The sequence below is a fragment of the Anser anser genome, assembly GCF_964211835.1.
Source record: "Anser anser genome assembly, chromosome: 1".
Classification (NCBI taxonomy): Eukaryota; Metazoa; Chordata; class Aves; order Anseriformes; family Anatidae; genus Anser; species Anser anser.
The window spans coordinates 182,004,857-182,020,803 of NC_139720.1; the positions used below are offsets into that span (position 1 = coordinate 182,004,857).

The following is a 15,947-nucleotide window of genomic DNA, read 5'->3' on the forward strand; positions in this document are numbered from 1 at the left end:
TGCCTTTCAGCCATGATCAGATAGCTGCAAAAAGTGTTACATTATGGGCACTGAAAGAGTGCGTGTAAACCAAATTTCATTGTTGATCCTACTTGCCAGCTTTTCAGGATTTATGTCCCATCATGCAGAATATTTATTCACCTTCACTTTATGGCAGTGAAGAATTGCTCATAGGTTTTGAATTATGAGGGAATTAGAATGTCTTACGTTGTAGAAAGTCATTAAACATACCCTTAAACTTTTGAGTTTTATGTGGAAATGCTTATTAGGATTGGTTTTAGGTACCCATAATTCGGTTCTTCCCTAAATGTGTCCCCCTTTTCTGTCCTGGGATCCTTACTGGGCAGATTTTCATCAGCACTCAAAGGTATTCAGATTTCTGAAATCCCTGCCAGAACTGGAGTGTTGCAGCTCCAGAGGGAGGCAAGAGGATGTGTGAAATGTGAGGAGGTCTGTGCCGGAGAGGTCAGACTTCCACCGGGCCACCAGCACCAGAGAAACCAGAAAACCAAGACACTGGCAGGGGATGGAGATGCCCATCCCAGAGAACTGTTGCCACCATGCTTATCCTGCCAGAAACAGACCAGTTCCTTGGAGAGGGGCATGCCCCAAAATACCAACAGTGTGTTCTTCATTTCAAGCAAAGGTGCCAATGAGTGAGAAGTAAATGGTCTGGAACAAGTGAACACCTGAGGAATACACCTTCCTCTGGAGCTGGTTGTGGTCGGACAGCACAAGCAGCACAATGTTAGGTCACTATAAAGAGCTTGGGAAGTTTAAGCTAGAGGAATTGTTTTTCTTCGGGTTTTATTGCTTTTGCTTTTAGTTCAGCAGCAGAATATTTGCCAGAGGAGCTGGAGGAGCCAGTTTCAGTCCACAAAAATGCCAATGATTTATTTATTACCATCATTTAGGGAAAGGGCAGCAGTTGCTGGTTCTGAATATTTAACATTGCAGGGAAAAAGCAAGCCACTCTGAAGCCTGCATGTTCTAGCGAAGTGCTGCAAACCAGCACGTCCCCTGCAGGATTTGGAGGTGGGAGAGCTGTGTGGGTATGTCCCTGCATACTCTCAGAGGGACCGAGACTTCTTCAGACCTCAGCCTCCATTCCTATGTGGTCATGAGCAGCCTGCTGAAGAGGTCCTGGCTCCCTTCTGAGAGGAGACCTGCTATGAAAGCCCAGGTGAGGACATAACTTAGAAGATGCATTACCTGCATTTCTCAGGAAAATTGCAATTTGTTTTACTTCATGCATCATTTATAATAATTCCCAGGAGAGCAGCAGGTGGGAGAGATTGGCATCAAGGCTTTTCCCTACCCAAAGCTGGCTATGTGAGATGCCTTTTGAAATGATGGAGGACTGTTCTTATCTCACTCACCCCCCCACCCAAGGGAGGAGCTCCTCTGACCACTGCTGTCTGTACACTCAGCAGAAGAAAGGGACAATCATAACCCCACAAGTATATAGAACAAAAAAAAAAAAGTCAAGGTCCTTTTTAAAGGAAAACATTTCAAACCTCACAGCCAATTTGCAAACAGATATTCCAGCATTGTAGTTTTAAAACAATACTTAGCAGCACAAGCTGTGGGGCTAGGGGCACAGAATTCACTAGTAAGATCAGTACACAATTTAGGGACTTCCTGCTACTTCATTTTCTGAAAATCTCATTTGGAGTACATGAGGAAATAGTAGCTAAAAAGGTGAATGTCCTGTTTGTAGGTTATGGATATCTCCATCCTGGAGGCAGACCATCTATCAGGACTCTCACTCTGCATCATGACACATGAATGAGATTTAACCATGCTCGCAGTGACCGCCCACTAGCTGTCGTTGTTGATTTAATGCAGGATGAAGTTTCCAAGGCCCCGGCTCAGTGGAAAAAATTACTTTTTCTTCTGAAATGTTCACAGTCTGGCTGGTGAACGCTGCCTCTTCAGGAGATAAAGGGAGCTCTGAAACCAAAAACTCGCTGGGGCTTGATTGTGACCATAGTACAAAAGTTAAATCTCTGGTGCTGGTGTGGAAAAGCCACAGGGAGGTAAGTAAATGGTGCAAAAGGAAGGTGGGAAGGGAGGCACAAACTTCCTCCAACAGTCTGAAACCTTCTACAACTGTGTCCGCTTGAGGTCATTCACTGCAGTGCACCAGTTTCTCTGAAGCTGCTCGTGAATCAGTGATGAAGGAACCTGTTGCAAATTGGGTGCTCTTGAACCTTGGTGGAATACTTTACCTTTTACCAGGCATGGGGGGCCTCCTTAAAACCAGGCAATTAGGCAGATAACAAAGGAAACATATTTTCATGGCATTCTCAGAGCAAAGGTTTCTTTGGGTCACCCCTGGTGCACTTTCCAGGAGAGCAATGTTAACCCAAAAGGCTCCAGCGTTGCTGGAAGGCGCCAATAAATGGATTAGCCTCTTTAAAATTTCTCATAAAATTGTATTAACAAAACAGTAAATACATTACACAGAGACCGTAACCACAGGATGTTTACATAATGCCCACTGTGGACCAGTACTAAATACCATAAAAGACCTGAGACCCCCCCCAAAATGTCTGCAAGTTCTGGCTCTCACGAGGCAGCAGGAGCACCGTGATTCCTCCTCTTCCTTCTCTTCCCCTCACATTTCAGCCTCGCCGTTGTGAACTTTGCTGGTGCTTATTGCAATTCCTATCGCTAAGCTCCCATTATCGGAAAAGAGCTGAGCCAGGGAAGTGTTCAGCACGAGGCAATCCCCATCCGAAATGACGGAGTCCACGCACTCCAGCACCGACCTGGGGGTCGCCTCCCACTTGAGGCGCCTCTGGTTCCTGTTGAGCTCGAGCCGGTAGGTGAAGTTGTCAGCTTGGGTCGGCGTGCCGATCAGCATCATCGTGGCGAAGAACTGCGGGTGGCCTTCGTACTTCTCCTGCTTCCTGAGGACCAGCAAAAACTGGTGGCCAAGGCAAGAGTGCATGATGATCCAGTCTGTGGGTGCGGGCAGGTGCATGTCCGTGGCCAGGAAGACAATCTCTGCCCCCTGAAGGATGTTGATGCGGTGGGTCTGCCTCAGGTGGGACACCACCACCTCCAGGTGGCCTTCCCACGGGCAGGAGAACAGCGGGCACGTACAGGGAACCAGCTGGGGGTCGTGCACGGCCTCATGGTGATGGCAGGGAGGAAGGCCGCCTTGCTCCGTGGACGTCTGCGCGGCTGCGCAGCGGGTCGGTGCATACTGCAAGAAAAAAAAAATTACACGTGACAGCAGGACAAGGAACACATGCGGGCACACAATATCCCACCTTAAACAACATCAGAGGCAACATCTGTAACCCAGACTCCTGAAACCAGACTGAGAGCAGGGGCAATCCAGGCCTGGATTTGCACTGCAAAAGGTGCTGGCGGCTGCCTTGCTCTCCAGGAGAAGAGAGAAACAGTTTGAGCCATGATAAGTCACTTTAAATGAAAGTGATATATGTGTTTAAAGAGCGATTTCATTAGTTCAGGGGGGAAAATCTGATTAAAAAGAAAGAAAAGCCCAAAAATACTAGGACAGCATGGGGCATTTTATATAGTTATGGCTCTTGCAGCTCAGAACAAGGAAATGAAATATGTATGGCTTTATTATTCTTTAATGAAACACACTGGCAAATACAGGCATTTCTCCTGAAATGATATGCTTTATAACACCCATAATTTGTGAAATAAAAGTCAGTTTTTATTGTATACGGTGCCTTCATTTTTTTTTCTGGTCAATGTATTTGTGCTTAACTGATGTGCTCTCCTACATAAATCTTAAATGGCTCTCAAAGGTGGATAGATGGCAAATTTAGGGCATTTTTATGCTAAAGTTAATTTGGATTAAGGTAAGGCAGCTAAATGGAAAGGCAAAGGCTCTTGCAGAATGATTGCGTGTGAGAACTAAGGAGCAAACCTCTCTGCTTCTGTCAGGCGGACATTGTTGAAGAGAAATGAGTAAGTCTTACTCAACCCAAAGTGTGTCCACATGTAATGCTATTCAGGAAGAGTAATGGCTCTGCTGCAATAACTCTGTGCGTAGACAAACCCTCAGGCACGAGCATGACGGTCATGATTCATCCTACCTAATTTTAAGCATTTACTTCAACCATCTGAGACAGAAACCTGGTTACCTAAGACTGTCTCTGTAGTCAATAGAGGGATGCAGCCCTTTCCACCGACTGATTCAGACCTTAGCTGGAGTAATTCACCTCCAAAACGTGGCACCAGCTGCTGCCAGAGTGACCGAGGCTGAGATCCAGTCTGTCTGTACCTCAATTTTACAAGCTTATACGTAGGAGGACACTGTCTCCTTCTGAACTGCTTTGGAGATGCTTATAAAGAGTGTAAAAATTAAGTGTACATATATAAATATGTACGTTTTGTTTTAATATATGTTTTAGGAAGATTTCTGTAATTCTCCAAGTACCCAAGTGAGAGTGACTGCAGTCTGCTGTGGGCTTATAACTTGGAGTGGTTAGGTGGGATAAATCGAGGTTTTTATAACCATGCATAGGTCCAACTTCTTCATAGCCTGCACTTCTATTAGCATCTTTCCTTAAAAGATTGAGGAGGTTTCTATACAGGGAAAGCTAGAAAATACAAGATGGTTAAAACTCTGCCATATACACATTTGCACAGCCTGGAAAAGCAGATGTAGAAGGTGCAACCCATGAGACATGTGCCCATGCAATGCAGTGGGGAGTGCAGGGAGTACACCACCATGAGCAGCACTGGGGGCACTCACTATAGGGGCAATGCCATACCTGAGGTCCAAGCTCTGTTTTCACACATTCCACCATTACAACTGCTCATAAACCATAAGAAACAACAAAAATCTGAAAATTCAATGGCCAGCCTAATCTGTGTAAATAACCTCAATGTTGTGTTTTGAGTATTTCTGTCCCATGTCTACTCATTTAAACATTTGTACCCAAATAACAGGAGCGGTATGGATCTAGCATCTAACAGTTGTCCTTCTTGATGCCACAACCAAACTCACAGTGGTTCTTACTGCCATCAGTTTTCCCCCCAAAACTTGCATTTTTACTTTTCAGGACATTTTGGAAGGCAACCTCTTGGGTCAGCTGTCAGAACTCTTAGATGACCAGGACATTTTGGAAGGCAACCTCTTGGGTCAGCTGTCAAAACTCTAAGATGACCAGGGCTTCCTTGCCAACCAGGATGACACATTTCTGGGTGTCCATTCAGGATCTCCGTTTGTCAGTAGCTGTCTAAGGGACATGACAGCTAGAGCAGGGTTATGATTGCTGCTGCATAATGCATGGCTCTTCCCAAGACATTGGGTGTTAAAGGGAGATGTTTCTACTTCCTCTGACATTTGATATGAAGAATAATTGACAATTTAAGCACCGTTACTCGACTTCATAGCTTTTTCTCTGGAAAATTATTACTGAAGTAGTACTGTCCTACTTTTTGGCTTTCTTATTTTTTTAGTTGTTTTGCTGTATAAAATTCAGGAGTATAAACTTTTCAACAAGATAATGAATTGAGGACGGATAAATGACTATCATTGTCTGGGAAATAAAGCAGGTCATTATAAACTAATCGAGGTTTGTGGCTTTAGCTGCCTGCTTATCGCGGTGGGATTGCTGAAGAGGAGTGGTTCACGCTTAATTCTACATTAATTTTTGCATCCCATTAGGATGAAAGTTATGGTTAATTTAAACTCTTTTGGTGAAGGAAGCTACATTGCTACTGCAATGGCAGATCATAAAAGGTTTTTAAAAAATCCCTGAAATGCTAATTGCCTCATAAAATGAATTCTAATCTCCCGATCTAATACAGTGGGTGTGAGCAATTACTTTCTCTCACCAAACTGTTAATGCAACATTAGTGATTATACTAATTAAAACTAATGAACTCATACTCACATGCTGATAAACCTCTCAACCACTCGACAAGTTCCAGCCTTCTATCAGTTTTATTTAACTCCTCTTTTGGAAGATGAATCTTAAATTAACCTCTTGAATAACATTCAAAATTAGGTTTTGAAATGCGAAGCTTTATAGACTGTGTATAATTCCTCTCCAAAGATTATCAGAGTCAGAGAAACCATTTCCACTGAGGATGTAATTGAATTTAAAAATGCATTCTCCTAATTTGATAAGCTTGGACAGCAACGGTAGCTCATCCATCTAAGCTGTATTCAAGGTAAGAAAATACAAGTGTCGTCAAAATCGTGATATGGCAATCATGATTCATGGCTCAAAAACTGGAAAAATAATTTTCAGTGATCAATTTTTTCATTGTATCTTGCACCTTTCCTTTATTTTTTATTTATTTATTGTGTGTGTGTGTGCAAACAAATGAGAATTCCCTTCAGCATTTTTTGGTTTTGAAATTTTTTCATGAATCACTTCAGGAAAGGATGTTTTGGTCTAACTTCAATCAGCTCAGGTTTGTTGAAAATTCTGGAATTTTTGCACAGTCCAGATGATCTATTTTTATTCCCTGACTAGGTGAGAATAATCTTCAAAATCTGATTTCTGAATTATTCAACAATCCTTTTTCTAACTACTGAATTTTGTAATATTCTGACAGAAATATTTTAAATTTCCCCATCTCTGTGAAAAGTATTTCACAGAAAACTGTTATTTCACTCACACTTTGGGGAATAAGTGGAACTACTGGGGTGCCCTTGTTGGTCTTTCATACGGCTGTGAATTGAACCTCTAAAATTGAAAGACAAAAGAGGCTTAAAATGGTCACCTTGAGTGCATTTAAACACCTAAATATTTATGGACCTTTTTTTTTACATGTTTCAGCTTTCCCAATATTTACTTTCTATAATTTGTTTCCTGGTTACCTAATAAAATTAAGTTTATTGCATTGTTTTATCAGTCCAATCTTATTCTCCATAATCTTTTAGCTTGTTGGCCAATTTCAGTCAAATTTAACCATGTGATAGAAGTCCCAAAGACTTTAGTTTTCAACTGCTTTTGTGAAAAGATGCAGCAGGGTTGAAAATTGCAACCCTTTTGTGTCTCCAGAGACAAATAGCTTGCCACATGGGCAAAATTGCATTTTCAAATATGAGAGAGCCTAAACAACCGCACTTTGAGTCCAAATGTAATATCAGACAGCAGAAAATCCACATGAGACAGCGTCTTTATGAACAGGAGAAAAGGCTTCAGTCAGAGTACTCCTCATTAGACCCGAGATAATCCAGTCGCGAGACATGAAACCCCAGGAAAGCAGGATCTGCTGCTCACAGAACAATTTGTTTTTAATGATGTGGCTTATTACAGTGTAATTCTTTGTACATTTGGCAAAGAGCAATTTACAAATACACAGTACTTTTCTTAAAGACGCACTTATATTTGAACCTGGGACACAGTGCTTCTGAGTCCTGCTCTATCCTTTCTATAGACTTTCTAATAAAAATTCAACAAATTGCTCCAGGTATGACTCATCTGTTCTAACTTTGGCATTTGAGGAGTAGGTGGCTAAGTCTGAAGTACATCAGCTCCTTTTACAACCCATGCAGAGCTCCCGAGTGCAATTCTCTTGATCTCAAGACAGACCAAAGGGAAGTCCCCCTGTGCACTGCTCTCTGTGCACAAGTGGGATCACTCCCATCCTCGGGGCAGATCCATGTTTCCTTTATTTTTTTTTTTTTATTTTTTTTTTCCTAGTTTCTAACCAAGGAGCAGAAGGGCAGCCCTATTTTGGACAGGAGGGAGCTGTAGCACACAGGCTTCTTCTGCTGTACCGGAGACAACATAGTATGTGGAGAGAGAAACAGATGTCTGTCCACACATGGGGGTTAATCTGTGTGTCCTTTGCACTGTTACACCTCTGGTCACCAGTGACTAGATAGAAAATCCACTCAGAGCTTGTCTGAAGCATGGTTATTAATCCATCCTGCAAATCTGGAAAAAAAAATCTAGCACATCCAGAAAATCGGTGTGTGTTGTCCACTCTCACAGTAGTTTCCCAGCTAAAGACTTTGATTTGAAAAGGATTCAAACCCCCAGTTGCCCAGGAATGCCTTAGCCACGTGTAGGATAACTGGTGGGACTTGCAGTGGAGCTTGGTCACTATGAACCCCAAAATTCAAGCAGAGTCAACAAGAGGTAGAGAAGATGCACACAAATCTCTGAGTCTGAAGCCTCAAAGCTGGGGCCTCCACTCAGGAGAAAGGGCTTTGGTACTGATCCTCTTGCTTTTGTATTTTATCCAGTAAACTCTTTAGGTCATCTGTGGTGTAAACAGTGGAAACAGAGGCAGCAACCCTGGCCAGCTGAGCTCCTGATCCTGCTGGGTACAGATACCAGCTACTTCATGACTCCCTGAGCCCCCATTTCTTCTGTGCATTAGCACAGCTTCATGCAGAAGGCTGTCCCAAGGAATCCAACTCCTTGCGATTAAAGTCCTGATTTGCAGATGAGGGATTTGCCGCCTGCAAATCCCTCAGAATGAGGGGAGGATTGAATCCAGGCCTCCCACCCCATGGGAGAGGACCCACACGCTGAGGGTCTGGTGTGAAAGGAGGGTGGACAGCACTGACATATTGTGGAAGAAAAAATGCTGCTCGGTTCTTCAAAGAAAAGGTTAAATGTCATCTTTCTGCAATTCCCAGTGTTCCCCAGTGCTAGACAGGGAGCCTAGATGGCTCATTCATACTTTTAGTTACAGCAGCACATACAGTGTGCAAAAAACGAGCTCTATGTGCCTGTGAATGCTGCAGTGAGTGCCGAGAGGAACATTGCAAGGAGCGAGGACAATGACTCGTTCACTGCCTAGTCAATAAGCACTTCTGTCAGCAAAGCAGGTGCTGTGAGTAATCATCATTTTCCAGACGCTTCACACCCGTGCAACTGCATTTTATCTGGGGATCACACACAACCTTTTAAACGCTCATTAATCCACGTAAAGCCTGAGCTATTTGCTTGGTGAACTCAGTGGTGTAGTCTGAATGCCTGGACACGACAGCTGTCCCAGACCAGCAAGTAGTGCTCCCTCTCTACCCCTGTCCAACTTTAGCATGCCCTGGGACACTGCAACTTAATCCTTCTCCTGAGAGGGAACCAGTATCTGCTTTCTCTGTGGATGCAAATTTGTTCCTCCTTAACTACTGCTTTTCTGCTGAATTACAAGAGACTTGGTAAGAACAACTCAAGTTGTTTGGGGTAACACCTTTTTCATAGGAGGTACTTGATTCCAACTGACTTTAAAATATACATTAAAATATATATGCACATAAACAAATACACACCCCCTTGTTGTACATAAACTCATATTGTACATAAACTCACAAACACTTGCAGATCTATATCAGGCGTTTCTGAAAATAATGCAGTGGGTAAAAATGCATCGCTGTGTCCAGGTTAAACCACCCTGGTACATTTTTATTTAAAAAAGTCTGCAGGTGGGACTTGGCGGATGGAATCCCATTTATTTTGACAACGTGTTTATTTTTGCTGTCCTTGGCAATCACCAACAATATGAAGTTTAACAAGAGCAAGTGTCGGATTCTACCCCCCAGGTCCCTTAACCACAGCAGATGCTTTTGGTGAGAGCTCCGCAGTGACTTTCGGAGCTTCTGTTTAAACAAATTGGCAGTGAAATGTGTTATTTACTCAGTTGTCTTACCATCTTCCTCCTTTTATCTGCCTTTTTTGAGGCCTCGGTCCCTTCTCATCTGTATGGAAACTGCTCCAATAATTTCCTAGCTCTCAGCTTCTTTCTATCTCATAAAAGCTCTGCCACCCACTAACATCCACCTCCATGCTACTTACACCCACCACACAGGGACAGATGCTCCAAGGAGCTATAAAGGTGACATGAAGAAACTAGTGAGTCTTTTAATCCTGGTCTCCAGTTAATTTCTCCTCTGCTATTTTTTAGTATGCTAATGAGATTTTGTAAATCTCTCAGATGAAAGAAAAGAGAAGAAAAGAAAAAAAAAACCCTCAACCTATTTTGTCAAAAGCTCTACTTCCATATCTGAAATTAAGAAGTTCAGACCAGGGCTCATGTTGGGGATTTATTTAAAATTTTAATTACACAAAATTCTATTCATTATAAATGCATCAGTTGAATTTCTTAAGTACTGAATAATAGTTGCAGCTTTGGCAGTGGGGAAGTAGTTGTTTTCTGCACTATCTAATGGCAGCGAGAGGACAACTCCAAGCTCATTTTGCTAATCTCACTTTGCAACATAATCAAGCATGACTTGTTGACACGGCACACAGTATGTGCTAATGGCTCTCCTCGTGCTAATGACACACCTCTGAGCATGCAGAGAAAATCCTGCTTTAGACTGCGTCCACACTGTAGAAATCACGCTTCCTGGCAGCAGAGGACCCTGAATTTTAGTTGAGGCCACATGTTTTCAGAGATATTTTTGGGAAGGAAAAAAAAAAAAAAAGGAAAATTGTTTTTTAGTGTTAGCTATAGATGTAACAAAAATATGTTACAGCATTTTCAATGTATCCCAGATGGAAAGAAAGACATTATTCTCGAATTAAAATACCTTGCTTGCTTTTCAAAAATCAGGGTTTTCAACATAAAACTGTCACGCAGTTTTGAAATGCAAGGAAGAAAATATCAAGAAACTTGACATTCTTCAATACATTGCAAACAATGTAATTATAATGAAATATAAACAGGATCCACACTAAAGCATTTCAGTCTCAGACATGCTTTCCTAGGGAGACCCAGGCAAAGACATCAGCGGGGTGGAATGAGGTCATGAACCCCATCTCTCCTGCTTTAAAACCAAGTTTGACGAACCTTCCATGTGGATAACTTCTGAAACTTCACATATTTCAGGCTGGAGAAAAACCACCTCAGCCAAAGCTGCAAATGAGGGATCTGGACACCCAGACGAATGGTCCCAGTTTACCAGCTGTGTTTGCTGGATCTTACTCTGCAACTAGGCATCAGATCACTTTCTGTGGTTTCTTTGAGGAACAAAATACCTTGAGTATATACAAGCAAAATCATATACACGGATGATTCCTGTGAAGAATCTGGCACAGATATATATATATTTTATATATCCTGGAAATTCTGAGGAGTTTTTGAAATGAAAGGGAATAATAGAAGACAATAAACTGCTCCTGCTCCACTAGGAGGATCCTGCAAGGCCACAAGAGTCCTCTTGCCTGTACCCTTTAAAACCTCTACCGAGGTACCCAAGCAAGGATCTGACTGAGGCTGTTTTGGTTGTAAGTCTTCTTCTGCAGGAGCTGGTCTACCATCATGACCATGACAGGAGTGGAGACAGACTCTGCTTCCAGCATGGGGAGCTTCCCTGGTCTGCAGATGGTTACTGGGGACAAATCCAGGCCCCCGAGCCCGAGCTGCAGTTGCCAGAAGTGGAAAGGGTGGGCAGCTGCCAGCCAGAAACATGGTCTTCCTCCTCTCTTGGGAGTTTAGAGATAATCTGAGCATTTTCTTCTTGGGTCAGTTCTGGGGGTCCTTTTGCAGCAGCAAATGACGGCAGACTGCCCAGCCTTACAGCAGGGCTGGAACCATTATGAATTTAGGAGAAGCTGGGCTGGAGTACGGGACGTGTACTCAGGACCTGAACTGCAACTTGAATTTTCTTTGCTGCCTTTTAGGACTGGGCACAATGCAGTGACAACAAACCATAGCACAGAGTATTTGGTGTAGCATTGCAGCTGCTGATGGGTAAGGGCATGGGGAGGTTTAACTTCTTTTTGGAATGGATAAAGATTTTATATCTTGTTCAAAGCAAGGGTGAAGCCTCTAACACCATCCCCTTTGGCCACACAGTGAAAGAGTCGGGAGCCAAGGTACATGCTATCAGCTCTTGTTCCAGAAGAGTGGTATATAACCACTGCTTATCAGCAGATCTCTCATGATACAGTGCTGGTGGTGGCCCTGAATGATGTAGTGGGCAGCCTGCATATGTAAAAAGAGATAATCCATAATGTAGAATTATCTTAAGATTCACTTCATGCTTTATCCACTTTGTATTTTGTATAAAGCCTGTTAACAAAGTGCAAAACCATTAAAGGCTTTAATTAAAAGCAATGTGATAAAGTAGTTCCTGGCTGCATCTGCTCTGACTGATAGGGAAGGCAGAGTTCATAAGAGCCCTATATCTGACCTGTTGATTTTGTGTTTTACATTCGCACCGAGGAAGAAATTAATATGGAAAAGGAAAAAAAAAAAAAAAAAAGAAAAAAGAAGAAGAAGAAGAAATGATTGCCCACTGTGCTCATAAACTTACCAGTTCAGACTGGCTTTAATAACTCATCATCCAATATTCATTTACAAGTTACTACAGTAACAGCATGTCTCCAAGAAGAGCAGATTTGCTGGTCTCATCTGAGATAATTAGACCAAATCCACCCCTAGACAATCAAAATGCTTCCCTTCCATCAGGCAACCTCCAGCTATCACAATTACATGACATTTAAATTCACTAACTGCTCTTTCAGGAACGCCGAAGGACGGCACAAGCATTGCGGATCTGCTGGGAGGAGATGAGGGGCTGGTTGCTGAGCAAACCTACAACCTCTCTCGGTGGGAGCGATGTCTCCAAGCCCATCCCAACCACACAGATATCCTGGCCAAGGGTGTGCTCTATGGGCTATATATTGCATTGTACTTGCAGCTGTCGTGTGGTAATGCACAACTGCCCTGGTCTGGGGCAGTGTAGGTGGAGCAGAGAGAGAGCACGGGGCATGCAACACCGTGGACATCCTATAAGGCCTGGTGTGGTGGAGGTCATGCTCAGGTTTTGGGAGCATTAGGAAGAGAACAGAAAGGATAATAAATCATGCTGTACTCAGCGTAACTCTTCTTTCCTCTCTGCATCCCTTTCTGAGGGCACTTTTGGTTTTGTATCACAAATACTTCTTTTAATTTTGTACAAATCATAGCTTGTACTTTCTTCTTCCTCCCCCTCAAATTCTCAAAGAATAGTTCTTCCAGAAGTTTTCTTCATACAGGGAGGGTGCAGGTGGAAAGAAAGAACAGAAAGGGAGGCTCAACTTAGCCAGAAAGACAATGTTCCACCTACAGTAGGAAAATTATCTCTATTAATAGAGTTGAAGTTTAAAGCAATAATAATAATAATAATAAATTCTAAGTTAACATTCATGCTTATGGAAAGGTACCAGCCCAGCATCTCCCAGGTTTGCAGTGCTCTCTCTACCTGCAGAACTAGCAGAGCAAAGAATGACAGTGTTCATTTATTTTCCACCCTGCCCTGTCAAAATGCCTTAAATCTGAGACAAAAGTCTCCCCTAGCCAGGAGAGGTCAGGTCAGTTGCCACGCTTCCCATCCTGCAGCACTGTCTTTTGGGGGAAGGAAAGCCCTGGCATCCCCTGACCTCACCACCACCTCTGCTCTGACCACCAGCAAGAGGGATGTCGCCAGGGGGTGACTACGTTGTTCTTGGGAAATGGTAAACCATCTACATGCAAGACAACCATTGCCCAAAAGAGCCAAATCTCATGGAGTCTACTTAATTTTAAAGCTGAGGAGACCCTTGCTGGAAATCCACTGGCATGGGCTGTGTAGGTCTGACTGCAGCACCATGGGCTCTTTTTGTCAGCTTTGGTCTCTGGATCTCCATCCTACACTTACCATTTCTGAGGATTAAGGTTGGGGTTGGGGTTGATTTTCTCTCTCTCTCTCTCTCTCTCTCTCTCTTTTTTGGTTTATTTTCAGCTTTCTGTAGACCATTTTTTATAGAGCTTTTGGTGTGACATGTTATTGAACGAGATGACAATTCAGTCATTTCACCACATTAAACGCATTTCAGCCTTTCTTTCCTAGGACAAACCTCTCATTTCCTCCTGAAAGGGCCTCCAGGGCTGGACAAAGGACACGTGGCAACTCAGGAGTGGGACACCGAGGAAAGAGTTGCATGAATGTGTGCAAGAGAGGACATGGCTGCCCTGGTGTTCAGGATGCTGAGATCCTAGCTGCAGTCCTTGCTCCTGCAAACTCTGACTTCATACAACATGGAAAACCTCCAGTGGAGGAAAATAAGGGAGAGGTTTCACAAGACATCTCAGCTACCAAATAAGATGCTCCTCCTCTTGTACTTTCTGCCTCCTATTTTTCTGGCTTTTTGTTGATCTCCTTGGTGAGTTGATTCATCCTCCTAAACCAGCAGAAAATGATTCCCTTTTTAAGAATTGATTTACTAGCCCATTTTTGTGCTGCCCTGGTGGGATGAATTGGTGAGCGAGTGGTCAGAGGTGCTGCCCCAGAAGCAGGGCTGGGCTGGGGAAGCCACTGAAATGGGTTGGGGAAATGGGCAAGTGGGGTGGACGGGAGCTGCTTGCTTACTGAAGGCTGTTAGGCACCTACAAGTCTCCATGTTGTGTCAATATATCTTCCATCTGTCATTAAAACTCTGCATTTCCCTACTTTCACCCTATGAGCATATAACAATGGCTCACCCTGCAGTTTCCAAATCCACAGTAAATCCAAGTAACTCACCTAAATGTATTATGTCTGAAAGGAAGATGTTCAAATCTGAGCTACTCACCTGAAGCTCCTTTAATATAGAGATAAGATGTACCTCCACAGAGCACTTCATCATCCCATGTTGAACATCCCCATCTCCAGGGGAAGAGGAAACTACTATGTGGTGACTACAGGAGACGTGCACTTCTTTTCATTGGCTCGAAGTAGAGCTGGGGTCACCATCCCAGAACTGGACATCAGTCTCAAAAAGTTTCCCCACATTCTGTACTGCAGGAGTCATGACTCAGAGCAGCGAAGGGTGGTGGGAGACAGCCACTGTGACTGTTTAATGGGTGATTATGAGCTGCCTATTTGCCTAATGCAGAAAACCACTTGAGCTGCCACATTTTCTTCCTGGATAAGGACTGGGAATCCTAATTTTCAGGCTTCTAGATTTAACAGTGAAATAAAACTAATTTACAGCTCTTGCCATTAGGAGGACAAATTTTCGTCTCCGTCCTTCGGGTGAGAGGCACTATAACAAATGAATGATTACTGACCCATGATACCTATTAGAGATTACAGTTGGGTCATCTCATTTGTTGTTTTAACACATGAAATTAAGAGCCCTAGCAGGGCTGTCACAGAAATTGAATTGATAATGAGATGAACACTGCCTTTACCAGAGGCTCTTTCCGGAATTACCTGCGGGAAAAGCTCAGAGACAACAGGACCTTGAGCTCTAGGCCTGAATTGTAGAGCCCAGCAGGACTTTCTACTTTGCCACTTGCACTGGCTTCCTTCCATTATTACCTGGAAGTGCAATCTAGCCACCAGGAATTAGATTTCATACAGACAAAGGAACAGTTAACCACATACTTACTTGGGCCTTTTGCTTCTATCACTACCTGCAGCTAAATTACCCACCAAAGAGGTTTTGAATCAAAAGGAGGTAAATGGATAGGCCAGCTCATTCCTAACACCAGCTGCCTCGCCAGAGCCTGCACACTTGGCATGATGCTGATTGCAGACTGGTCCCTGCTGCCAAGTAACATAGCTGATCTCCTTCAAAAGCATCCTCAGTGCTGGGAAAAATATAGTTTCAAGTTTTAAGGGAAATACCAAAGAATGCCATGGATCTTGCTTGTTCTGCTTGATGGAACATCATGACCTACTTGTTTATATGGACTCTGAGCTGCGAGAAGGCGAAACCAGACCTTAGAAGTCCTGCTGAGTCTCACATCAAGATGTATTTAGCATCTGGTCACCCCCTCCTGCCCTCACAGTTTGGGGGCTGTACATCACACACGTGATCTGTGGTTTCATTGTCTGAGACTCTGGGCTCCAGCTGCACCATGGACCCTTGAATCTGATGGCCATCTCTGATCCAGCAGCATCATTCCTCCCTGCACCCTACCCCAATACACCAGGCATTTCCAATTGTGCCAACACAGTGCCCTGGCATTGTCCCATGTATTGAAGAAAAAGAATTTGTCAGAATTGTAAGAATTGGCTGCCCCTTAAG

General features: G+C 43.4%; 1 protein-coding gene across 1 annotated transcript in view; it reads right to left on the reverse strand.

The window, feature by feature from the left end:
- Positions 1-348: 348 nt before the first annotated feature.
- SIAH3 (siah E3 ubiquitin protein ligase family member 3) overlaps positions 349-15,947 on the reverse strand; it is a 44,211-nt gene continuing 28,612 nt past the window's right edge. The window contains exon 2 of the mRNA XM_083816274.1: positions 349-3,214. Coding sequence (XP_083672400.1) covers positions 2,621-3,214 — 594 coding nt within the window. The 3' untranslated portion in view covers positions 349-2,620. The remainder of the gene's footprint in view (positions 3,215-15,947) is intronic.